The following is a 27,820-nucleotide window of genomic DNA, read 5'->3' as shown; positions in this document are numbered from 1 at the left end:
ATTGTACACCATCACTATACATAAAGACGTCATCCATGTTTCACAGTGAATTTCAAAACATGTACTAGAATTCTAAAAAATACTCCCTCTCTGGAAATACTAGATGATCTATAGACTTGTCTTGATGCAAAAACTGTTACTTTCCAAGTGCAAAACCACCTATTTTGATATTAAACATGCCAGGAGTTACCTCCATTATCACAGACTTGAACCAAAATAAAAAAGATAAACCTTACACTTAAACATTTGCAGGGAAAGCACAATTACAGTATTTCCTTACAGGTGTTGTGGGGTGCTGAGGCTGCAGTGGTGCCGTTGGTGTGGGAACAGACGCAGTCGTGCTCTGCTGTGACAAGGGTTGCTGCTGTTGCTCTGCCGATGGGGTGACTGGGACTGGAGGCTGGACTTGTGGAGGCAGCTGTGCCTGCGGGGGTGTTGGAGTCTGCCTTTGAGGGGGGTGCATAGTTTGCGACTGTGGTCCAGGTGGCATTGCCTGAGGAGTAGGTGTGGGGGCAGTAGTGGCAGCTGCTGCCGCCTGCTGTTGCTGTGATCCCAAGCCTGGGGGCGTGTGGTGAGGTGTTGGGGTTCGGCTAGGAACTGGAGAAGGAGAATTTCGGTGCATGGGAGGCTGTGGAAGAGGTGGGCAGTGAATATGGCTCCCTTGAGAACCTGGAGCCATTGCAGGAGAATTCACAGGGCAGGAAGCGCTGGTCATTTGTGCCTGTGGGAAAACAAGTACACATCTGCAATGACTTGAAATAGAAAAGCAAGAGAAATAATTGTCAAATGGCTGCTTTCCCACAGTTACTGGCATACTTTTAAAAAGTGTGACAAACTATCTGTTTTGGTTTTAGAAACTATTTCAAGAGGAGAAATGGTCTACACAATGCTCCACACAAACACAAAGCTGTTCTATAACTTATTCAGCTCTAAAGGAGAAGTTCTGACAGAATAACTTATACTTGTTGATATATTTAAAGAATGGCACACCTACACTACCAGTTTGCAAAGCATTTCTTTCTGAAACTGCAGATTTGTACATCCTGAATATGGGACAATGCACCACAGTGGAAAATTGCATTCAAATACACTTAGTGTTCCCAGGCCCCCACTCCCAAGAGTAGAAACTGAATTTATCATCAGAAAGTACAGCTGTAACTGTACCATTATTTCCTTGGTCAAGGAAAAAAGCTGTCACTCCACAATAATCTTGCCTGCAAACTAGGGAGAAGCATCAATGAGAAGCAAACTGACGTTCGTTCCCTACTTCTTCCTGGCCTGAAAGGTTCTTGCTGAAAAGGGAGAGGGAAAGGCAGAAAGGAAACTGCTACACCATAAGTTCAGATCTTTAGTAGTGATAACCCTCCTATCCCCCAAAGCCAGCAACACACATTGGTCCTGGACAGACATGCCTTTTCACAACTTATTCCACCAGCTCTTAATCTCTCAGACTCTGCTGCTTCCCTGTTCAGCAAGAAACTCTTAACTACTGCAAGCTAAGTAACAATTTCTTTGCTCCATAAAAACAAACTTAAAAAAAAAGACTGTCACACGAACTAAAGCCTGAGAACAAGTCAACAATGTTTCACCCTTGCCATTCCCAGTGCTACATCAGGAAAACGGAGAGTCTCAATAAATGAATTTGGTTGACTATAATTCTGAAAGCATCTTAAGAAAACAAGTTGTTCTCCATAACTACAAACTGAACAGTGAAACCAGTATATGACAGAGCCCACTGACACCACTTCCAGAAATCAGAACTTACTTGAGAAACCGGTGTCTGACTGCCAGGCTGAGTCATAGGCATGCTCGCTGTGTTCATTCCTGGGGAAGAAGCAGGGAACTGGGTCTGTTGTAGAAACTGATTTTGACCAGAAGGCTGGCCAACTCCTGGTTGCTGCATACGTGAAGGAAACCCCATCTGTTGGAAAAGAAAGGAACTCATTTTACACAATGTGCATACACCTCCATAACATTTTACAAAAAACCCATTTATCTTGTTGTAGAAATTGATGCTTGCCTCTTATCTTGTAAGATACAATATGAAAAGCCTGCTTATAGCTCCTCTCAGAATACAGAAATAATTTCCCTTGTAAGCTAAAGAAAAGGATATTGATTTCAGATTGGGACTGTGACTTAAGATTTTTGCTCCTTGTTTTAAGGATGCAACAGCCTAAAAAAGCACTTAAAACTTATTTTTTAGGCAATTTGTACCATGAAGATCTAAAGACTTACCATAGACCAGACAAATCTTTCAGTGGAGATGCAAAAAGAGAAACCCAAAGGGTCAACAGAACGAAGAAATAATGCTTGATTTTTAAATTTCTTTTTATTTAAGGAAACCACAGCCAACAGAAGCAAACATGAGAGCTCAACACCCTGGACAAAACACACACTGACCTGGTTCATGGCCCCAGCCTGGCTTAGCTGTCCAGGGTGCTGAAGAGGAGGGGTTTGCCGGGGTCCCATTGGTGACAGCTGCATGTTCATCTGGCCAAACTGATTCATTCCTGCGCATTAGTGCCAAAAAAACACTTATAAACAAAGGCCTGAATTCTCCTTTGGGCACCATTCAACATTTGGAGAACAAATGCTGTCAGTTTCTTCTTAACTTCTTTTTCTAGCAACCATTTTTCAAGCATGAAATATTACAAAGGAAGTAGTTCCTTCTATCAACCAGTGACACAGAAGAATTTTAAATATGAAGTGTCCAAGCTACCATATTCCTTTAGAATACGGACTAGTTTTTTTTTTCCTCCCGAAAGACTTTTTTCTACTGTTATCAAAGCTCTAAAGTTTGAGAACTACTGGAGTACATGATAAATACCCCAAAGTGTCACATCTACTGCTGAAGACCAACTCTCTACAGAAAGTTGCATTGTCCTCATTACATATTAGAAATTCACTCATTGAATCCCAAACTGTATCTTTAATTCTTAAAATACTCTGTACGTTGGCTACAATACTTCTTGAATATCTAACAAAGGTTCTCCCCCTTCCTTCTGAGCAATAATTCTCACCGTCTTCCCTCTGCCACCAACATGTCCTAATCTAAGATGGTTAGGCCTACCATGTTTGACTGACCCCACCATCCTATGTTCACACAATCAGAAGTTCCAAAAGCATCAAGTTCCTTATTTAACAAAGCAAGCAGCTAATGTGCAGCTCAAACTGACAAGATCATGAAATGCTACTAGAGAGGGATATATAGTTCTTTATATACATAATATATATATAGTTATAGAAGTATTAGACCATACAGATAGCTATTCTCTTAATCAAACGGGAAAACTGCAGGTGAAACAAGGACTATGACACTTCAGCAAGAGCTGCCCAATTCCAAGATTCCTTCAAAATCACAGTAGTGAATTTTCTTCAAATATTTACCTGGCTGTGCCTGCATGCGATTCATCATCTGGTTTGGCACATTGGCACGTATCAGGGTTGGGTCAGGAAGAGGACCATCTGAAAAAAAAAGATATTGGAATAAGATGATGGCATTTAGAAGACCACCAGGTTTTATCCACCAAACATTTTAGTGAGAATTACACACTAAAACCCATGTGTAAAAAACAAAGTATGGACACAGTCCAGTAACTAAACACTCCTGAAGAGTCCTCAAAGTGTGAGGCAAAAACCAAAAACTTCCTCGAAAATATAAGCATGTCCCATTGACAGAAACATCCTCTGACTTAAGAGCCAGCTTTCAGAAATAGAGAACAAATTTGAAGTATGTTATCGACAAACTTAGTAGCTCAGGAACATTCCACACCACAAGAACTTCTACAGACCACTCTACACTGTTACTGCACCTCTAGAGTTAAAACACTATGAAAACTATATGGTTCAACAGAGTATCAAAGCTCTCAAGAGAGCTACTGGATCACATAAGTAACCAAAAGTGTCAGATCTACCACTGATCAACTTCCTACAGAAGTTACAGCAAATGAAGTCACAGCATCGACCTTTAAGGATCTTTCTTGGATCTCGGCAACGCATCGTGGTAAATCTTGTTCTGACTTCAACCACAAAAAAAACCCCAGAACTGGATTTACCATGATACATTCGAATTTAAGCAGGAAAAAAAAACCTCAGATGAAGATTCTTGTAGCATATGCCAAGAGCTACTGGATCTTTTTGCAGTGTTATAAAAAAACAGGAATTTTTTGTCTCTTGACTAATTCAAATTTTGCCCCATCTTCTTAAATAACTTATTACAGTGTCACTGACAGCTATACATCTGCTTCCATGAGGCATCTTAAGAACTCCATTCTTAACTGTTAAGTATCTAAGAACATTCAAGACTGAAAGAATCAAGGAGAAAAATCCTTCTCTTCTGAGAAGGAAGCTCTCAAGAGAGTCGGGGGGCAGTGCTCTAGAAAATATGTTTGCAGAACTGTTGCACTTAGTTTTAAGAAAGACTACTTCAGTTTCCAGAGCTGTCAGTCCAGCATCACAGAGGGGAAAAAAAAAAAGATTGTGGCTAGAGTAGTTAAAAAAAAAATTACTATTTCTGTTTTACAGTTAAAATCATCGTACGGGATGCCATTTTATTTAGAGATGTACAGTTTAAAATCCTGTATTTCAATTATTTACTGGACTTAACTGGAAATACAATATTACTATGTCAGCAGATGCCTCTCTCCACTTTCTAACTAGAAATATCACCCACAATAATGTGTTACCTGTTTTTATCTGTTACCCAAATAAAAATATACTAGATACCTGACAGCCTACAGCACCCTGACCCTTCCTGATGTTGTAAAGAGACATTTACACTCTTCAGCAGGCATGATAGTTTTGATCATTAACTTCTCTCCAAAGTCAATTTTATTCTAATATACAAATGCATGGTTAGCAGGGAACCTGATGGCAATAATCATAATCTGTTTAGCATTAGGAAGGTCAATTCAAGTAACAGAACTACTGCGAAATAGAAGACAGCTGCAAGGGGAAAAAAGTGAAATCTGGTTTTCATTGCATCCTGGAAAGGCCGTTTGTCTGAAAAACAAATGTGGCACAGAACAAGCACTATCTAAACTTTCAATGGCATCAATACCTACGCACTCCAATCATACTCTCTGCTTAGCAACAATAGTAATACGGATGATAATTTTAAACACCACACAACATTATGAAAATAATTTCTCTTATAGTAGCAGAAGTTATCTTTACAGCAGTTAACTCTAGAGGTGAACCTAATGAGACTAAGTTCTACAATGTTAAGGATGCAAATTATCTTCATTCCCTCCACCCTCAAAGTGTAAAGGTTTACAATATTTCAATTTGTTCAGAAGACTAAATGCTTTTAGATAATCTATGGCCATTAATTAACACATAAGCAAAGATTTTGCAAGTACTTCTGAACAAAGAGGAGAAAGTTCCGTTTAACTTTGAACCTGTGAAACAAGAAAGGCAAAATGGTCACCAGCCTGACCATGATGACAATGACAGTACAGGATTCCCTGCACCAGGTAGTCAGTAACCCAACTGTTCTTACTTGCAGACATCCCTGGCTGCGGCTGTCCCATGTTGGGCCCTTGATTCATGGGAGCCTGTGGCATGCCCGGAGCATTTGGGATCATGTTTTGCTTCTGCAGCCTGGTTCTTCGTTTCTCCTCCAACTCCTTCTGAATCTTATAGATCTTCTCCGCCAGCAAGTGATAGTACTCTGCCTGTTGGGGAGGAATACAAGGCGGGAAAGATGACGACACACACATTAAGAAAAGGCAACAGGTCACAGTGATCCAGGCACAGAAAACACGTTTTGGCTTGGGTGGGGGCGGCTCCCCCTTTGCAGGGGCTGCCGGGCAGATAGGAGAGCAAAAAGGGGCACTGCTCGGGGCACTGCTGGCAACCATTAGCCCAACACCAGACATTTCTCTTCTCATGTGCTTCTTTGGGAGAACTACACACCCCGACAGGCGACACACACACAGGCGGTCCCAGGCCCCATCCAGCAGCCCCTCAACACACGCTTCCTCGGCCTGGGGCTCTCATCTGTGCTTTCACCCCCCTTCCTCCCCAGCCACTATGGGATCAAGGCAGAGATACACGTGACTGGATGACGGAGGATCGCATCTCACCCTGCTGTTTGCCGATTCATACATATCTCCTTCCACTTTCCGAGCATACGCCACCAGATTCTCCATACGCCGATCCTTCAGTGCTGCAGGGTCAGGAGTGGGAAATATGGCTTGGACTCTGGGGAAGAAAAAAAAATAAGGCACACAAGTGATTAGGATGTTCCCAGATGGGAACATCAGCACTAACCCCGGTGATCTGAACGCAAAGCGGCAAGCAGATCTCCCCACAGACTGCAGCACTGCTACTGCTCCTGGGGGACGCTGCCCCGGGGAGATGGCTCGAGTACAGAGTGGGACACTCCCAATGCAACAGCCCCAGACCAGCAGATGCAGCTCCATTAACGACCAGAAAAGCAAGAACGCAGCTTCCAGGTTTCTGCTTTCCCTTCTCACACACCCTGATAAAACTTCCTCCCTGGCCCCCCAGTTTTGGAAGCCAGGCCTCCTCCTGCCCCACACACAGACCTCAAATGCAACAACTCACCTAACAGGAGACTGTTTTGGTATCAGCTACTCACAATTTATGAACAAGGTGGTTTCGGAGATCCTGAGTAATGTCTTCATGCCACTGCTTTCGAATTCCAGTATTGGATGGTTGAGCTGTTGGCATGGCTCCCAAACTGGCAACGTTGGCGCTTTCACTCATCATGGGGCTTCAAAAACAGAGCAAGAATTGAGGGCAAAAGTCTAGCCCAAGCTTAGTCATCTTATAGTCATAGCCTCTTTTAGAATAATGTTAGGACAAAGTGCTAGTTCAGCCATTCCCTAATCAATGGACAAACTCTGCAGAAATAGCTTCACAGACACCAAAACAACGCCGTGAAAGAGTACATGCTGTCCTACCCAAGGATTTGGAAAACTGCAACAAAAGCTACAAAATCCAAAAGGGAGAGATAGTCATCAATGGCATTTACCCCACTGTTTATTCAAGAAGTGCCATGAGTTCAAAACAAAATCACTGGGGTGCAAAGAATAATTCAACTTACTTTTGAGAATTCATGGTTGAATGTAACATTGAGTCAGGCAGCAGATTAGGGGTTTGAACCCCTACTCCTCCATTCACTCCCATTGGATTTGCACCTAGGAAAGAGTAAGTATTCTTAAGTCAACAGCCCATTTACTGTGCAAAATCAGTAACTGCTCAGCGTTAACAAGGGTCTAGACTTTCAAGTACTTTGACATTTGTGAAGGGAATTTAATTACTTGTTGCTCTCTACCCTCTTCATACACAGAAAAAGTCTGAGGCACAATACTAGTGTCTTCCAGGTGAAGCATCACACCACATGACTCCTCACATACTCCTAAACCTCTCAAGCAAGCTATTTCAATTTGCTGCAGATGTTATGTACCAGAGTCCTTTTCTGTGACTCTCTAACTAAAGATTCAGCATTACCGACAACTTCTGGTTCTTTGTTTGGAAATGGTTGGGTTTTTCTGTCATTCAGGGGCTTAGGATATATATTCACAAAGGCTTCAAAAACTTGTAACGTCAGCTACCACCTACATCTGACAAGGTCCCCTCTCACCCACTCCATACTTAAGGATCCTACAACTAACTGCAATGTTTGTACTAAGAAGGAAAAAATCTGACAATTCTTTGCAGACAAAACCTCCAGTAATTTGTTACGTACCAAAATCTGCTTTTCTGAATCACAGCAGATCTCAATCACCATAAAAAATTACCTATTTTCTTCACATGCTACAGTTAAGACTCAAACAGTGAAGAAAAACACAGCATTTTCTGTCTGGAGCTTCTGAACAGATCACTTTGTGAAGTTGAGTGTAGCATGAAAGTCATTACCAAGCTTCACATGTATCTGGGACATCTGAATCCTACAGAATCTGTATTTCTGAAAGTAAGTATATTAAGACTAATACATACCTCTAATATCACAACCAAGCATTTAACAGTCTTTTCATAAAGCTGTCCCCAGTCTCCCTTCCCTTAAGTCACTTTCTTCTCCTTCCCAAATTCACTTTGCCATCTGAGAGCAAGCTGGTGTAGAAGACAGCTATCGACCTGTGCCTTAACTCTCTTTTTTCAACTGCCAAAACCAACCATTTGTTTCATGTACTGAGGATTGCATCTTTTCACATGGCAGTCCTCACCAAATCCTGCTGTTTCTCCTAAACCAGCCCTGCTGTCATGTTAGCCATGACCTGATAATTCCTATCTCACCTGCTGCAATTCTGTCCTTAGCCACTCACTCCTAATAATGAAACAACAGTCAAAAGTCTACACCTTCCGTGCTTATCCTTTCTACGTTAAGCTTCAGTTCTTCACCCTCCAAGAGCTTTTCAACCCCATCTCACTGGATTTTCTTATCAGTGCTACAAGGAGCACCCAGTAAGAATGTGCAGACCAAACTCTGTGTCTATAAGTAAAAAACCCCCAGAGAACTATTTTGCTTCAGAAAAATGGATGATACATTCCTTTCAACCTTTCACAGCCCTCACTATAACATTTTGGAGCTTCTAGAAATCAATTTATTTGTATAACACTAATACACAGTAAAAAACCACTATTATTTTAATCTAATTGTTTTAAGACTAAGCTCTCTGGACCCTTCCCTACACTCCTTTTTTGAAGGCTTTACACACTGGACAGCAAAGTTTTAGCAGTTCACAGGTCACATGCAACTTACGAGGACCAGTCATCTCATTAACAAGTCTACTCTACCCAACAGCCTTTTGCTGAGTAACTCAGTAGCAGCATGTCCTTTGGTGCAGAAACAGAACATCAAACTGCAGCCTGCAACCAATTGCTACTTTCCTCTGTAATCTCTCAAGTCCTTCCCCAAGAAATTCCTGTGCATACACAGCACTCATTCTGTACACAAGGTTGCCATGGGGCATATAGGCAAGATCACTACAATCCCATACAAGCTCATGATAAATCTCTACCAGCCCATCTTTCCTCTTTTCCATTAAAAAGACCCACCTCTACTTAAGCAACTCAAGCAAAGAGCTTGGGGTGAGAAAAATTCCTGTAATGTAATCTCAAAGTATCAAAGTTAGATTTAATGGTTAAAGGTTACTTCCTTTGACACCAGTGATAGCCATGTTAGAATTGCACTTCAAATTAGAATTCTTATGTAGTCTTTTGTGATTTTGCAATAGGCCACACAGACAATTTACAGTTATGTGAGTCCATGTGACAGGATTCAGAAAGCCTGTTGCTTACTACTATTCATTTTGAAAACAAACATTACATATTTGAGATACAACTGCTGCAGTTTGAGTGACAAGGCAGTACACTTAAATACAGGCATTCCAATGCATGCATTTCCAATTAGAAACTCCTAAAAAGCTCAAAACTTGCATTACAGTACAATTATAAAGCTACTAAACATTAAATAAAATACTTCAGAAAGCTGGTTCTCAAAAAAATCATTTTTCCAGATAAAATACTTTTCCGAGATAACTTGTTTTCCAAGACAAAGCATCTCAGCCCTCTAATGTTCCTGTTTCACTGAGTAGCTTAATATCTCAAGTCTAAAATATTGCAAAGCCATAGCTTTTGCAAATTAACTAGCAATATTAAGCTAGTAGGTTAAGAAAATTTTCATTAGGTAGCATGGGAAAGTTGTCTGTAGTTTGTATTTTAACACAAGCAAACTTACTCATAGGATTCATAGGACGCAGACCCTGAGGTGACTGTCCTTGCTGCTGATTCTTCACTTGAGCCTGAGGCTGTGTCTGCATCTGGTTCCCTTGATAGGTCAGTCCGAGGGCTGCATAGGCTCTCTCAATGGAGCTGGGGTCTATCTGACTGGTAGTGTTTATGCTGGGTGTTGTCTGCTGCCCCACACCCACAGAGCCAGTATTTGCAAGTCCTACTGCAGCTCCGCCCAGCAGCGCTAGAAGAGACATACCAAGTTAGTAAGGACAGCAGGAGGCAGCCAAAAAGGTCCATGAAAACAGGGAAAGAACATGAAGAGTGCACTGGTTGTTCAGAACTAAAGCATCTCCTAGGAGCATGCAGAGGAGAGTTCAGGTCTGAAAAACCTGTCATGAAACAGGGATACAAGTTTTGACCCAACCAGCCATTCCAACAACATGCCGTTTTCCCTTTGAGCTGCTGAGAGGAAATCCCACTCTAAGTATTTAGGACACATCTGTTTGCTTCAAACTGAAAACAGAGACACAACATGTCATAGATGCTAAAGGCAGAAGGGTACATACAGCTCTTCAGCAGCCATTGTAATGCTTTTTTTTTTCCTTCCATTTTCTTAAAACAAGAAATAGCTCATATTAGTCATGAGAAGAGTCCAAAGTAACATTAAGAAAGGAGGAAAAACCCCATACAGGTAACACAACAACAAACACCTTGCCAAAGATTTTGGCAGGAAGACCAAGGGGACACAAAGAGGAGAGGGAAGAGATATCTGATACAAACAAAGGATGAAGACAGAACCAAATACCATCAGGGCTGAAATGACACAACTCTCTGTGTGAGTGCACATCTGTCTCCAGAACTGGGCCAGCTGGAAGAGGTGGTAGTGAAAAGCCAATCATTTGGTTAAGAGAGCTATGACTTGTTCACCTTTACCACTCTCCTGCTAGGAAAATCCAATGAAGTTAGAAAGTGTCCATAAGCACTAGCTGTCAGAGACAGAAAAATACTCTGCGACTCTAAAGCAAGAGGAAAATCATATTAGGTGTTCCCAGGTTCAAGAGCATCACCACTATCACCTGGGCGCAAGAAAGTTAACTCTCAACGCGCATTTTATGGTTTATCCAATATACAGAACTCCCCAGTAGACTTACATTGTTGATTTCTTTTGTCCCCAGCATTTTTCAGAGGCAAACATACAGGACAATCATGTCTCGTACAATTCTTCCAGTGCGAGATGATTTGTCGGGAAGATGCGCAATGTGCCACTGAGAAAGGGAGGGGAATAAAAAACTTTCATGAACTACTGCCAGTATCTCCACATGGTCAACCCAAACTGGGTAGGGTGCAACTCTTTCTCTCAGGGCATACATGTATATCAACACAGGTCAGTAAGCTATTACTTGAAATAGTTCAGCACTAACTAGGCCTGAAAATGTAGCTAGATTTCTTCAAGTACTGGCTCAACTAAAGCTTCCTTGAAAGCTCTGTATTATACATGCAAGCCTATGTCTCCCTGACTTGAAGGGTAACACCATATACATCAGGCAGACTGTACCAAGTAATTGAGATGCCAGCAACTGGCACAATCCAGACAACGCTAAGCTACCAAAAAGGTAGCATATACTTTCCTTGGCTAGTATGACAGACTAGAGTTTGCCAGTGGCAGTAGCAGCTTAATTCCTGGCCAGCTATCGCTTGAGATTTGTCTCTTCTCTAAGGGAGGCAGGTAGACTCTTGCTTGCAGATTCCTGCTTTGTGTCTACCCTTATCAGGAGGCAGCATCGAAAAGATCTTACAGTGAGTTAAGTTAAGCAAAAGATCTTCACTTGTCTTTGTGCTATCTTGTCCCCTCTAACTTGCCTAAACTTTAAATGCTCAGTACTTGTTTATGATTTCCATTCTTAAGGGGACAGATAGAATCTTTTTTAACCTACTTCCCAAGCCACCCACTAGTTCTTCATCTCTTCCTAGGAGCCCTTCTCATCCTGCAAATGTTGCGCATGTCTATATAACCACTTCTCCACTTACCCTGGCAAGATTTGCCAGCCTGACAATGTGTCATGTGGTTCAGGACATTCTTCATGGTTCGACAATGAGGGAGGTTGCACTGTCGCACCTCCCCGTTGGCCTGTTCTCGCCGCTGACACTTGTGAGCATGTAAGAGGAGAACTAGCTGCTGCTGGATGAGTTTGCGTTTTTCTGGATCTGCTGTCGGTGCTCCAGATCCCATTCCTTGAGAAGCTGCTGGCCCCATCCCAGCTTGCTGAACTTGGGGAGCCTGCTGCTGGCCCTGGAGAAGGTGGAAAGGAAATTCCCAAAAATAAATCTATTTTTGAGATAATCCATTTAGCACATAAACAAACAACAACAAAAATTGAAGAAGAGAAACAACTTACTACATTCTGTGATTAAAGGGGTAGCTCACCTATCTGTAGTTCTGGATGACTCATATTAAATATACCCCTTAGCAACAGTTCTGGCAATAATTCTCTTTCCAGCCACAATTTCTTCCCCGTATCACTTCCTAGTCCTAGCTCTTGCCTTATCAAAGACCAGCAGAACTTTGCACATGCTCACAGGTTAATTTGTGGTGCCAGACCACCCAGAAAATATTAATAGAATTTAGACCTCAAATCTCCTCCTCATTTTGGAGCCTAGAAAGTTGCATTCACAGTTCTTTCATTAACAGAAGAAAGCAACTCTTAGAGTGACAAGAGTTTTCGTCCTATTTCAGTATAAGGTGCCTCAATTTGAATGTTCCTAGAAAAGGAGAATGAAGTACAAGTTCTGGGAACCTTTTTCCATCAGGAAACTTGCACACAGGCATTCGAAACAAGCATCTCCAAGTCTGTCTCTGCTAGAGATGAAGCACAACTTCAGGATAACGCCACAAAACTAATGTCAAGTATGGCAACATCTAGTACTTCTTCTGTACTTCTGTTTATTTCTTCAGACTTCTTCCCATTTCTTCCAGGTGACATTTAAGGAGTACCCAGCAAAGAAGAGAAGTTGAGGGACTCTATGTTGCTTGTATCACTTCAGTTCAACAGCCTTCAGTTTCTAACAGACTCTTCACAGAGAGTTTTAGAGGATGTTTCTGGAGATCTCCAGGTTTTTAGATCTCAGCTACCTGCTTTCCTAAACCCCAGTTCTCCCGTAGCTCTTCAATACTAGCATTAACCTTTCATTTTACAAGGAGACTTCACCAATTACCCAGTCCCCTCAGGGTTTGTATATGTTCCAATATGACCGTAACTGCCTTGTTTGCAGCCTGTCATTCTAAATGACAACTGAGATAGCAGCAACTTTTCATTCCTAGGTTCAGCTGGGTAGCAGTTCAACTTCAAAAGAGTTATATACTCTGCACTGAACACATGCTTGACAGCTGGGGTTCTGAACAGCAAGTTTTGGCTGCTTCCTCATTGGTTCATACAACCAACTGGTTTGCTAGACTTTCAATGTTTCATGCTCAACTTAAAAAACATTAAATAAAACTCACAGGATTGAGCTCTTTTTAATTCAAAGGTATAAAAGTTACCAGGAAATGTTTTTTCAGCAAGTTACTAAGATCAAGAGACTGACCCTCCCAGGGGGTGGGGTGGTAGAATCTGAAGCAGGGAGAAACACAAGCTGTATTCAGAAATGTGAATTTGCTTCCCAAATTTAAAAAAAAAAAAAAGATGTAGGGGGGAAAAAAGGCTGGACATATTGCATGTCATACCCCTGATTTAAGCTTCTAAAATAGTGAAGCAAACACATTCAGCCACCAGTGTTAAGCTCAAGCTAGGGAACCTAATGTTAAAACCGGTCATTTATAGGCTTGGGCCATCCACTTTTCGACCACTTTTCCCACCACTCTTATTTCCCCTTTCCTAAAGTCCTGCTGCAATAGCTGGGTGAGGGAAGGTGGGGAAGAGGGAGGCAACAGGGCTACTACAGTAACAACTGCCAGGGAACCTCCAGCATCAGGACTGTTCTGTGTGTTCATGTAATTCAGAACAGGAACACACACACTACAGGGGCTTCTAAGCCCTATCATAGCTAATACCTGTTTAAGAATGGATACTTGTCTCTCCCAAAAGCATCAGGGAAGACAAGCAGGAAAACAATCCTCAAGACAAAGCCACACTGAGGAGAAGGGGCCCAATACACACACCAACCACAACAGAAGGTACAGGAGAGGAGAGGCAGAGGTGTCCAAACAGGTGGCAAAGCTCACTTCAGTTAAGAAGCTCCATTTCATTTCTTCTGCTAACAGTGTTTGAAGGGCGAAGAGTGGAGGTGCAGCTTATCAACAGAGAAAGCACAACTCAGCCCTCTCCTTCATATCATCCTATTTAGGAGTCGAAACAAGTGCATTATGTGTGGATTCAGGAGCATGCACTCACAGTGGGTATGACAGCTGCAAAAATTTAAAACATGGCAACACCAGAGTATATTGCTCCACTTAGGTCTACTACAACATTTTCTGGAGATACATTTCATTCTACTTACCATGTTAGGCATTCCTGCCCCAGGAACTGGCTTCTTGTCCATTGGAAACTGTGGCAAGCTATTCTGCAGTCCAGCTTTATTCTGCATCTGAGGCCCAAGTCCACTGGCTCCGATCTGCTGCCCAGTATTCTGACTATATGGCTGGCCGTAAGGGCTGGGATTGCTCATCATTCCCATCTATGAATTAAAATGGTAAGATGTTCAAGTAAGATAGCTTAAGTTCACAATGTAGAAGGCAAAGCAATACTTCAGAGAAGCAAGAGTGATCACAGCCATGAACCAGTTGCAATGCAATACTGATCCACATACCTCCCCTGCTCCTTTACGTGCATGTATTTACCCATCACACAACATTAACTCCTCAACCAAACAGTTCCTATAAAGTTAGCGAAGCCAACTTACCAGCCTTTGAGGTCAGTCTGGTCAGAATTGACCTGATTATTTCTTTATAAAACATATTCTTCAACAGATTTCTCATTTCAGCTTTCCCAATCACAAATTGGTACCACGGACTATATAACTTACAAGCCTGGAAGAATTTTTCTGCTCCCTACATCTGTGCAGACTCCAAATGGAGGCAAATACCACCTTCATTCATATCAGCAGGGTTTATCCCAAAACTCTCCTACCCAACTGTCAGCACTCCCACAGCTCCCCTGCAGACAACCATAACAATGCATGTCTGCCTTTCCAGTACACAATCATTTTCTATTTAAGAATAGACCATAGGCATAGGTAACACCACACACACAGTCACAGTAACTTGTTTGCAGTGAGCAGTACTAGAGGTCAAAGGAGATTGTAGGAAGGAACTCTGCAAACAAAAATCTATTGAACCATTCATCCACAGGGGAAGTAGATTCTTATGTCATACAAGCTATATGCATATTAAACTGTTTTAGCATACCAGAATATACCGTTTGTTGCCTTGGAATGCCCCAGAACTTAAAGAACAGTTAGGAGCAATCTTGCCAATAAAGTTGTCCTCTGACTTTTTTTTTTCCCCCCATTCCTTGCACTCCCATCTATTTTTCACAGGAAATCTGGCCTTCTAGGACCAAAACAGCTAGCCATAGAGGACCAGAAAAACTGGAGATCTTTGTTAACATTACCAAGTTCTCACCACTTACTACTCAGGCAGGATCCTCGAGGAGCTATAACTTAATAATAAAAGCATGAAAATACTTTAAAGAGCTGCATTGTTTCAAGTCACGTCAGCATTTGACTAGACAATGTTCAGTCTCCTCAATGCTTTTTGGTTCAAGTCTGGGCATTTTCCTGCATCCAAGCCACACAGAGAAGTAACCTACATGCCCAGAGATTACCTGCGATTAGTCAAACACTTTCCTTTTTCAGGTTGTAACATCTGCCAATCCGTTATAATATCCTTCAGTTTGTCTTTACAAAATAAAGCAGGATCAAACCCAAGCTACAGGATGAGGAACACAAAATTCACTAAAGAACCTGCCACTTTAGACATCTGATACATACAAGTGAATTCCCTTGAGGCCAGCCCCCCTCCTCCACACACAAGCAATAACCATAATCACACAGCAGTAATACATTAGAGAGCAATGAAAAGAATCTACACATGGCAGATGAACAAACTAAGCAATGATCAGGCAAAACTAAAAAAGCTTCCTTTCCTCTCCCTTCTTTTGGCATCATCCCTGCCATGTCTCAACTGCGATGAACACACATGGTGACCGATCAGGCAGCTGCTGCCAAAACCAGAACAGGTAAGACTCAAACCCTTCCTGCTTCTCCCTCAGAAGACTAATAAGAGCTTATGTGCAAGCTGAGCAGAAGGTAATGGGAGAAGAAAAACGTAAGGAGTCAGCAAACACACTGTCAGGACTCTTCCCCATCATCACTGCTGCCTCAAATTGACCAACAGGTTCAAGGAGTGACAGTGGGAATTATTTCCTTAAGAAAACAAGGTGTTTTCCTGTAAGATAGCCTGATCCCTTTGGCTCCACAAAGGGTTTTGAAATCAGGTATATGCCCAAAACCAGAAATTTCTGAGCAAAGTTTTCAAGTGCATTAACAATCATAGCTCCCAAAGTTAGCTGACACCCAAGAGTACACTAAAACAGATTATGTTGGCCATCACTAACACTGCCCCCATATGACTTCCGCAACTTATGCTGCTATTAGCCTTTAAAAAAACCTAGCCAAACAACTCAATTGAAGGCTGAAGGCACATTTTCACACCCTGGTGTCACATGGAGAAATCAAGATGCCCAACTCAGCTGGGGACTTCACACATTTATACTGAAGGATTCAGAGTAACTGTGGGCTTGTGCTGGTGAGCCAGCTCTGTCCCGACTGCAGGGGGAGAAATCCAAACCTAGACTTAAAAAAGCACCTTTGCTATGTCACCCAAAAAGCAAGCTGCTTAATTAAACACAGGGATGAGGTTTGACCATGCCAATCCTTTTTATGCGCAATGCAGCTGGACACAAAATTTATGTGAAGCATCTGGCATTTTCAAACATATTAATCAAGTTGGCCCAGCAAAAAGATCTCTGATGTTTTCTCAAGCATGAGCCATTCGCACTGTTTTGGGTGCAAAACCAGCCCCCTCAAACAAGGTTGTCCCAGGACAGAAACACAGGGCTCTACTCTCCCTAGGGCTGAGAACCATCATCCACCCCAAGGGGACTTCCTCCACCCTGCCTATACCCAGGGACCTGGCAGCAGAAGAATACATGCCCAGTTCAGCCCAGCTGCTCCCAAGACGGGTAATCCTCAACTCCCCATCTCAACCTACAGGAGAGGCAAAGACCAGAGAAGCACAGGCTAGGTTGTAGGGCAAGCATGCCAAACTGGCTCTGAAAGCCACACACTCAAGCAACACCTAAAAAGGATGCTAAAAACCAAATGCTCAAGGTCTCCTGGAACAAATCAGCAGCCATCACTTGGTCCAGGTGAGACTGACACCTGCCAGATCCACAGCCAAAACTCACAGCAATGCCCCCTGGTCCTGCCATCACAGACCTACTAATCTGACCACACCAACCTGCACACAACTCTAGACTGGGTCAAGAGAAGGATCATTTGGGATATTCTTCACCTGGCACGAGGTCGCCTTGTGACCCTGGCACAAGAAGCAGGAGCATGCTCATGTCATTTGCTGTGACATGTTGAGAAACATGAATAAAACATCAAGCAAATGATGACTTCATGACTACAGAAGGAAAATAAAAATAATTCTGTATAATTTTATCAGTAAGAAACAACCAGAAAGACTAACATATAGTTCATCACCGTATTAATGATCTATTGGGAGTGAGGGGTAGATAAACAGTCGAGTGCTGAACCACCCACCAAAGAAAGGTGGTGTTAGCACCACTGTATGAGACAAGTACAAGGCTGTATCTGCAATACCATGAAAAAACATACATGGCTGAAACACAATGTTTTAAGACACCTATTACAAGACACTAGCATTATTTCACTGCCATCTGTGCAAGAAACTCCCCTATCCACCCCAGAAACTTAGACTCAAAGACAAGTCTTTACAGCTCCATTTTTCCCCCATAAACAAACATTCCTCACTTACACGGGGATAAAGTGAGCAATTACCCATTTTTTCACATTAGTTCACCAAAGAAGAAAAAGCAAAAGTACCAGAACACACAACTACACTTTTAATGAATTGCTGTACTTGATTGGATAGTACCCTTGGTCACGATAAAACCAAGTGTATCCATTACAACAGGGGAGAACCCTCAAACAGTAAGCCAAATGACAAAGAATTATTACTGGAACTGTAAACATTTCCAGTAATTTCACATGCAAGTGAACTATGCACATAGCAGAGGCAGCAGTAATGCCCTTACTAATCTGAACTGCCTTCACATCCATTTCATTACTCAAGTAACAGAATATTTCTTGAATCAGTGGGAGGTGAAATCTAAATGACCCGAAGGCCAGGTGAACCAGTCACTTTTTGATAGAGAACTGCTATCACAGAAATGCACACACCAACTTATATGCAAAATGCCCTTATCCCCTGATAAGAGGCTGGACAATAAGACCATAACTGGTAACTGGGCACTCTCATCAGGACTCAGTGGAATAACCAACCAAAGGTTTTAACTAGATATAATTCCAAATGAAGAATGGTTCAAAACAGGAAACATGAATTTGTTCTTAACTTATTATGGAGCTTGAATTTGCTGATTACTTTTAAATTAATCAAAGCTGTAAAACTATCTAGTGAAACAAAAAGCCCCCAAAATGCTTAAACACTGAAAGAATCAAAGCATTCCAAACAATTTCCAAAACTCTATTTTAAGAGTAATAGGCATGTCTGTCATCCTCCTAACTTGCACACAACCAAGCACATAGAAAACAAAAAGCTATTCAAGAAAGCAAAACTCGATACAATTCCCTTCCCCTCAAAACTTCTAACAGTTCGTTTCAGGCTAGACTTTCACATGCATTTTTAAGCTGGTACTGTCACCAAAGCAGGGTCCACACCCTCCTCTGACTGGCAATATCAGCTCCTTTAATATGTCCCCTCCTGAATATCAGCACTAGCTATCCAACCCGTGAGTATAAATTGGACCACAAAACCAATTCAAATTAAAACTTATTTTTTTAATGACCATATGAGTCTGGATTAGTTCCGCTGAGCCTGTCATGCAACTGGCACAGAGATGGCATGCGGACAGCATTGCTTCTTTTATGTCAGTGACTGCTTACATCATACATAAAACTACAGCATTAGACCACAGGATGTACGGGGCAGATTATGACAGTACAAGTTTATGTATACCAGGTGACCCCAAATAAATTATTTACATTGACATTTGAGATTGAGTCCTAAAAAGTAACATGCACAACTAGAAGTTGTGAAGTACATGGCTAATGTGTAAAGCAAGTGCTCCACTTTATTGCTAGCCAGTGTTTTGGAGGAGAGAAGGAAAATGCTTCAGTAACTTCACAGGACAACAGAGCAAAGCAGAAGCGTAACTGATTTTGCTTTCCAAATTGACTAGCCACTTGGAGCTCATCTTTACTGTTAGACAAGCATAATATCCTCCCTCCCAAGTAGTTAACCTCAAAGGAAACCTGAGCTCTTTCTCCATACAAACCATTGCAGACAACACACCTCTTTTACCAAGAAAGAACTCAGACGCAAAGGGGCTGACTTTGGCAAGCTAGCATAATGAAGTTGAAAACAACCAAAGTGTCTGGTCTATTTTTTCCTCCCACTGAAGGACAGCTCCTAGATAATGCACATTTTTTGCAGCGATGAAGGAAACCGACAGAAGTTATTACACAAACTCCCACATTAACAGCAACATAGTACTAAATTTGCCAATTAAAAAAACCTGTCTTTTAAAAACAACTGCTTAGGGTCTTCTGTTTTCATCTACTTTTTGAAGATTTGTAGGTGGGAAAAAACAAAAGCAGATGGGTGGACAGATAAAACGGTCAGACATTACTGTTGTCAGATTTTGCTAACTCCACTGCATGAAGTGAAACACAGGCTCCCTGCCAACAACCAAACCAATTGAAGACATTCTGGAATTTCAGCCTCCATTTCAGACTGTTCTTTCTCATCCGGCAGTTTCAACTCCTTTATGAGGGCTATACCCACTGTACTTACACTAGAAGTTTCAAGGTTTTTTATCAGCAATAAAGAACTCTAAGTATTTTTAACCAGTCTGGGACTATGAACTAAAAAACAAAGTTATAATGTATTTGGTCTGAATATTCCCAGAAGCACAAAATGTTCTTACTTTAAATGTAGAGCACATTTCAGAATTCAAGCAAGGAAGACAATTTAATTTTGGAGTACATCAGTCAAAAGGTTGATTTTATGTCCTTTCTTTACTTCTTCCAGATAAATGAGTTTATTATAGTGCATAACCCTACTTTAGCTCTGATAAGTAAGGATTAAGAAGTTGCATTTCACCCAAATACCCCATACATCAATTTTTGACCTCTGAATACAGTTTTCTGAAGATCAATTTTTTTTTTTTTTTTACAGCCAAGGAGTAATGAGACATTATATAATTCCAATACGAGAATACTTTTAAGTAGATACATATTTCTTTCCACTGTAAACTGCATACAAATTTTCTACTGTAGCAATCAAGCTTTGCAACAATTTTCCTATCAGGCAAAAATATCTGAAATGACAAGATCACAAAACCAACTCCTTACTAGACATATATATATGTATGTGTGTGTATATATATATATACACGTGAACCATTGTTAGCAACACATTGAGCTTAAGCAAACAGCTAAAATCAAAGATCTTCATAATTAATAACATTCACAAGACACTAAAACAATTTTGCTTAATACATTAAAGCATAGCAAAACCATTAATACAGAGCATAATTTTAATTTCTGTTTCAAATACATTTATAGACTATGCAACTTATCATTTCAAGTCCTCCAAGTGAACTGACTTCAGCACTCCAAGATAGATCTATTCAGGTATTGCAAAGCACCTTGGAAAACCTTTCTGCTCATTAGCCAAGAACCACAAAATACCAACCTAAAGTGAACCGAAACAGTATTTTCTAGGCTTTTAATCAAAATGCTAAAACTTAAGAAACACCCAAGTGGCTCCCTACTCTAAAAAAGCTAATTGTGCATGACAAAAATTAAATTTAGACATCTCCTTGTCACTTAAACCACTAGGTCTTCTCATCTTTTCAGTGACTCATGATAACAACTTTCTTCCAATCTCCTAAATTACAGAAGCATATCTACTTTCCTCTCCAGTATAAAAATAAAGTATGTTTTTCAGCTTTCTGGTTTACTCTCCTATAGACAAAGCCTTTGTAAATTTTAAAACTACAGTTGAGTTGGATTAACAGTCTTTTAAGAATCCAACATTTGTCTTCAGATGTTTATATGAGCATTCATTCTCCACCATTAACTCAAATACCTATTTCTTAACAAGGCCAATGTATGTCTTAGCACATACAGTGTATCAGTCCATTCAAACCTGTATGCGTCTCTTGGCAGATGCTAGAGCTGATCTCAGACAACAAATACTCTCATTAAATGTCACACAGAAAAAAGCACCACATCTAAAAGGTCCTGATGGATTCTGCCAGCATCACATTAGATGGGAAAATACATTTGCAGACAACGCATAAAACAGAATAAAATACAATCAAGTTAGTTTTCAGAGCTGTTGATAATCTATACTGTCACAAGATTTCTAAAATAGGCTTTTTAATCTAGCAATTGTCTTGCTTGTTGTGAAAGACTCAATTTTCGCCTCCCATGACTGCCACAAATTCCACTTTAGCAGCATATAAACTATTTACCACATGATCCAGGACTCTTAAAAGAAAAAATTCTGTTCTATAGAACCGATACTGCAGAGAAATAAATCCTACAAAACAAAGTCAACCACAAGAAGGAAGGTAATAAAGTCAAGTTTAGCTTGTCTTACCTTGTTCATGGCTCCAGGCTGTGGCCCTCTCAGTCCAGCCTGTCCTCCCATCTGCGGAGAGCCTTGCTGCAGTGTCTCAGCCAGCAAGTTACCAGCACTACCCATTCCTGGGTTTGGATATGGCATATTAGGTCGCCCTCTGCCTGCTCCAATCGAACCGTTCATGACTTGCCCCTGCATCATCCCCTGTCCATTGCCTGCTGCCAACATCCCAGGATTCATGCCAGCATTCATCCCTGTATTCATTCCCATGCCAGGCTGGTTAACTGGACTGTTTACTGTTGGCATCATTCCTGCTGTGGATTGGGCTGAAGGACCCTGGTTTGGTCCGCTTGCACCCATCGCCATATTGGGAGACGTCAACCCAGCCTGTGCCATGGGGCTTTTCACCATGCTGTTTAACATTCCCATTCCAGGACTATTTTGTTGAGTTTGACTGGCCATTCCCTGGCCAGGTCCACCAACCCCCATATTGAGATTTGGGGAGCTACCGGCCCGTAAAAGTTCAGAAAGCTGCTTGTGTTTAGAGGCAGCATCTTGTGCCAGGCCAAGGCTGGTCTGCAGCTGGCTAATGTCACCACCGTTGGTGAGTCCCAGTTCTGTGGAGCTGATCAGTTCATCTGGCAAGTCATGTTCCAGATCAAAGAGTGATCCAAAATCTGAAAAAAAACAACCAAAAACAACACAACAAATTTTATGTGATGTCAGAGCAATCAGTAGTGTCTTGAAGAAAAATCTTCATTAGTTTCTATTTTTTATTTCAAGTAACTACTAAAACTTCACTTTCTATGTTCCAGCAAAATTCCTATATCAGTCATTACTGAAAACTAGCCAATTTGTCATGATAAAGGTAATTTCTCAACTTCAGAGTCTTAACTAGAGAAGACCATTTTACTTCACTCTCCTACAGCAGTTTATGTTGAAAGATCACTGGGTATCTCAGACTATGTCGTCTCAACTTGATAAATTTGACAAGGAAGGAGAGGAAAAATACTGTATTAAAAAAAATCCCACAGAGTTAGACAGTGGAATTAGACAACAATTATTACAAAGAAATAAAAGGTTGATGGGAAAGCACTGTCTTTGATTTTTAACTTTCACTGAACTCTGTCACTTTTGAAACAGACATAACAAATATAGTAATATAGTTCAGCATTAGATGTTTACTATTCATAAAATAATAAATAGTGGTTTGGTTGTGGGGTTTGTTTTGGTTTTTGTTTCTTTGGGGGGGGGGGGCGTTGTTGTTGCTTTTTTTTTTTTTTTTTTAATCTTCCACATTCAGTCATTCCCAGCACAGAATTGCAAAATTCCACTGAACTCCACTGGACAGTCAGTGCCTTCCCACAATGAACACTGTCAGAAAACAATCAAAAATAACTCTTCTGGCCACAAAACTGTGAAAAAACACTAACATGAAAAATCAAATTCACACCTCAAGAGCCCATGCAAAGCAGTCCCCAAGGTAACCAAGTGAAGAAAGGTTACTATTTGGGATATATAGATAAAAGAATATTACACAGTACCCAGAGTCAATTTGCTCAAGAAAGCAAGCAGTTCTTATGTCCACAGAAGCAGCATGCACCCTGATCTGTATATTTAATCTATGGTAGTTAAAACAAAAATAACCTAGAAAGTTTATGGCTAAAAACTAAGACACATAGCTACGCACAACTAGTCTGTAAAGCTTAGTATTTGGAAATCTGATAATACCTAGTAAAGGAGGGTTTTTTCAGTCTTAACTATTGGAACATTTCAGCACCACTTCTGTCAGAAAGGTCATTTCATGGATGCTCTGTAGGAGGTATTGCACTGCATTTTCAAAAACTTCAGATCTAGACAATGACCTAAAATATCACTCTATCTCAGCAACTGCATTTAAAAGGAAATGTCAATTACACTGAATTCTAGAGAGGCCAGCAAGATGACTTGGTCTAAATATTAATGGAAAAAGACTACAGTTGAACAGCACGTAAATCAGAAAAGCTCATCAGCATTAGAAATCTGTTCAAAATGTTTCACACGATACCATACTCAAACTGCCAAACTCCAGTACTAAAAGAGTTTCAACAACTTTGCAACTGTTATCACAGATAAGATCATGATTTAAGAATTCTGAAAATATGGTATGAGGTTGGTAAGAATGCAGGTATACCACAACAGAGACTTTATAACTCCATTTATATAATCTTTATTACTGCAAAGCACCAGAGACAGAATGAAAATTTCCACTGAAGAACTACGTTTTAAACTATTAAAATCAGTCAGCCCATTCTTCATTAATGGAAATCTCATCCTAGAAGTTACGTTTTGCAACGCTTACTAAGGACTGATCTTTCATTTGCATCATGAATACTCTTCAGCATGACCGGTATTTTTGAAGATTTAGAAGTGAAGGAAGAATCAGAAGAATAAAGCTTTGTCCAAGTTCTCCTCCATTTAAAATGATGGATTTAGAGTTTTGTGTCAGTAGACTTATCTCAAAACACACACTCACCAAAAAAAACCTTACAGTGCTCAGTGGTTAGCTTAAGAATTAAATACTGATGAACTTGGGAACAGTTACAGTGGAAGGGACCCTCAAATTAGAGGGGAGATCAAGGAAATGGAGAAAACAATCCAAAACAATACATGACAGTTTGAAATAGCTTCAACAGACATCTTAAGACGCCTGTTAGGATACCTTTAACAGGCAAATGCTGAAGCACTACATCTAGAAAACACTCTGGCTAATAACCTGATGAACAGCCCATGAGTAAGGAAGGAATAAAAAATACCATCAGTAATTCACAAGTTAGTCTGCTGTCCAGAAAAAAAAAAAAAATCTCCTTAATGATGAGCAAACAAAACTTGAAAACAAAAGTTAAGTGTCTCGGAAGAACATCAGCCAGTATAAACCCTGTACCTACCACATAAACATAATGGCAGCATGCAGCAACCTCTCATCTGCAAACTGGGAAACAGCTGTTGAAGCAAAGATGCCCACACAGCTCAAAGGCCAGTTTTGTGACTGACTAACTGGGGAAAAGAACCTCTGCTCTTGAAGATACAGCTTCCAGGACAGGGCAAGTCCCAAAAGAAAAATCCCCACTTCACCTTTCTTGAGGTCAGACCATCATATATTAAGTTATTCACAAAACCACCTGGAAAGTGATCAATAAATGTCTAAATATGAAGTACTAATTCGGTTTTTTCTCAGAAAGACCCATTTAGATGATTTCAGATATAACACTGCAAAGGGACAGTGCAATTCTTTTGAGACACAAAAATTTGCCCATCTTTCTTCACAAGAAAATATTAATCTGCTTCTCTGAAGAAGTTTTTTTTAAAATTCCCCCTCCTCGTAAATGGGCAGATAATTTCACCTTTAAGGCTTACTTGCTCATATCCAACTGGAGTGTCCAGGTACAAGCTATCTGAGCTCCTTGGCCTGGTCATTCTGTGCCACCCATAAACAGGAAGAAAAATGTCATAAAAACTCAAGTGTTTTTAATTCTTTTTATTAATGTCTCAAAACACACAAATCGACAGCTACATTAAAAAAAGCAAACACCTAAAAGGTTGAGATAATCCAATCAGATTAGTTCTTTGCATCAAAAAAATGTAAACTGTACTTTCCATATAAAACTAACTTCTTAGGATTTTTAATCCTAGAGAATACACAACAGAAGATTCATCATAAAAGAATATTATCAGCTACAAATCAAAATCTTTAGTAAATGCCAACAAGACAATATTCTGGTGTGAGATTGCTCTTTCTAGAAGTCTTTTCCAAAAACAAAACTTCAAATTCTTCCTCATCCAGTCTATCAACAACAAAACTAGAAGAGCTTCCAGTTGTCTTATCAACTATGAAAATTACATTTTATTCAACTGTCAGGAGGCAGAAGTTTTCAGATACAGGACTGAAATGCAGACAGTCTCAAAAGGCCATAAAGATCAGTAAAACTTTGTGCATATCTAGCAAAAGTTGCCATCCATTTCACTGTCTTTTACATATAATATGTATTCTAAAGCCCACTATAGAGAGTTCTACCTTGACCAATACAAAAACTGGAAAGGCTGAGCCAAAGGCACAGCTTAAGACAATGGTAATAAATATCCAGGGAAGAGACTGACTTTCAAGTACACTGAGTTCACTGCTAGCTTTGCAATCTGTTTCATTAAGGATACACATGAAGATTTCTTACTAACAAAATAAAGCTTGTGGGAAGGCAAAGTATGCAGATTAGTCCCGCAAAGGTTTGTCTACCCGATTCATAATCCCTAGAGATCGTAGGAAAATTGGGATGTAACAGGACAGTATCTGGCCTAAGAGCTGAAAAATATCCAGTAACGTGCAGGCAGTAAGTGGTAGAGCTAAATCTTGATCTCAATAGAGTGGCACAGAGAGATTCCACATTATGTTACTTACGGTATTATTAGTGTATTTCTTTCCAGAGGTAACAAGAAGTTACAGAATAGATTGTTACTGCCACCTAAGATTCAAAGGAAAGATAAGTACCTCCACAAAACATCTAAGTAGGTAGTCAGAAAGTCTTAACCTGAGGTAGTCGCAACATGCAAAGGCATATAATATTTCCTTTTAGGAACTGTACCACTACTGAACACTAAGGCAAGTTCATTTTTTGTAGAGTCAAGGAACCGGCCTGACTTGCCCTGGCTACATTAAATCTGTAGTGAGAAAGTGGGTCAGAAAAGACAGTAGATGGAGAGGTCCGTTTCTTTCAATGGCAGTCCAGTTAGTCTAGATTAAGCAATATGAACTGCAGCCTAAACTGAGAAAGCAACTTCAAAAAAATCATTGTGCTAACTTGCGTTGCATACTGTGGATTATTTTCTTAGTTTTGAACCCTCCTTCTAAGAAGTCTGTCTTTGACAGTGTCTGATCTGCAAGATGCAAGGAAACTGCTGGCCTGGAATGGAAACCTACCTGGCACCAAAACAGACTTTAAACTAGTACAGATTCAGAGTGTGCAACCAAAATCCTAAATCAATTAACACACTGGTGCCTTAACAAGTGATCAATTTTCAAATGAGTTACAAAGTATTTATTTCAACCCAGTTTTACTGCAAAAGCACCTGGCAGAACCAGTGATGTAACAGTTCTCAAAGCATGCAAGGCAAGGTAGAGATTTCTGACAATGCTTACAATACAAGGAAAACATTTCCATACTAACTACCTAGTAAAGAAACTGACATGTGGGTTCAAGTGTCACATGCTAGTTTCTTTTGCATGCTTTCTAGCCTACAGTCATGATTCAGTTTTCTCATTTCTGGATTAAGACAACAGACCTCTATTCACCTTTCAGAATAAAACAAGCATTTCTATCAATATGGAGATTATCTGGTTCCAGCAAATAGGCTGCAGTGAATAATACTCTTTTTCTAAGAACTTGCCCACATGCTATAAAATAGCAAGAACACTTTACTCTCATGTGTATGTACCCTCTGACTCAATACGTTCAAGCATTCAGTCTCAAAGAACAGTTGGTATATTTGAAGAAACAAACAGCATCATGTGCTAACAGTGACGCCTGAAGAACCCTGCATGCCAGACATGTAAGACAACTTACTCCAGTGCTCACCCTCGCTTGCTGATCTTAGAGGTAAGAAACTTTACAGTTCCTGTCCCTGCATCGCATTTATTATATTATATTCTGAACACAGACATATCAAATTAGAAAGCTGCTGACCAGTCACCTTTTTGCAAATATTTCTGGGCTCCAGAAACCTATCAGTGGATCAAATTACAACACAGTCGTTAGGTTCACAATGAAACAAGTGGACAAGGCTTAATACAGGACACTGAATACAAAGCATGCATGTGACAGGGTTGACAGGAGCCACAGATGATGTTGGACTACACAGAAAACATGATACCTTTGCTGCGCTTTCAGACAAAGAATAACAATAAGCTGCGGAGGTCAGTATCTTCCCTGCATGGCGACATGAAAGCTATCCAAGAATTGAACAGGGCCTAGATGTAACAGAGGAAGTGCCCAGAGAATACAGCTAATATTCCAAAGAAGCCAGCCATTCAAGTTTGCATTGTCAAGCACCAGCATTACAGGCCCTAAAATGTATTGTCTGAAGTGACCTTAAAAAAAAAACAGAACTCAAAACAAGAATAAAAGTAGAACAAAATAAGGAGACACATTCTCACAGATGATTCTCATGTAT

At 40.6% G+C, this 27,820-nt stretch overlaps 1 protein-coding gene across 5 annotated transcripts in view; it reads right to left on the bottom strand.

The window, feature by feature from the left end:
• EP300 (EP300 lysine acetyltransferase) overlaps positions 1-27,820 on the bottom strand; it is a 61,153-nt gene that overhangs the window by 22,746 nt on the left and 10,587 nt on the right. For 4 of the 5 annotated variants that reach the window (XM_074826751.1, XM_074826749.1, XM_074826752.1 and 1 more), the window contains 13 exons: positions 21,638-22,296; positions 14,200-14,376; positions 11,734-11,995; positions 10,857-10,970; positions 9,710-9,946; positions 7,073-7,166; positions 6,605-6,739; positions 6,087-6,204; positions 5,501-5,675; positions 3,388-3,465; positions 2,401-2,510; positions 1,766-1,921; positions 281-721 (listed from right to left, as the gene is read on the bottom strand). In XM_074826751.1, coding sequence (XP_074682852.1) covers positions 281-721; positions 1,766-1,921; positions 2,401-2,510; positions 3,388-3,465; positions 5,501-5,675; positions 6,087-6,204; positions 6,605-6,739; positions 7,073-7,166; positions 9,710-9,946; positions 10,857-10,970; positions 11,734-11,995; positions 14,200-14,376; positions 21,638-22,296 — 2,756 coding nt within the window. Of the gene's footprint in view, positions 1-280; positions 722-1,765; positions 1,922-2,400; positions 2,511-3,387; positions 3,466-5,500; positions 5,676-6,086; positions 6,205-6,604; positions 6,740-7,072; positions 7,167-9,709; positions 9,947-10,856; positions 10,971-11,733; positions 11,996-13,924; positions 14,076-14,199; positions 14,377-21,637; positions 22,297-27,820 lie in introns of those variants that run through there. The other variant, XM_074826753.1, reaches the window with a different exon arrangement.

The sequence above is a fragment of the Strix aluco genome, chromosome 5, assembly GCF_031877795.1.
Source record: "Strix aluco isolate bStrAlu1 chromosome 5, bStrAlu1.hap1, whole genome shotgun sequence".
In the NCBI taxonomy this organism is placed as follows: domain Eukaryota; kingdom Metazoa; phylum Chordata; class Aves; order Strigiformes; family Strigidae; genus Strix; species Strix aluco.
Note: the sequence above shows the minus strand (reverse complement) of the source record. Positions and strands in the feature narration are given on the sequence as shown.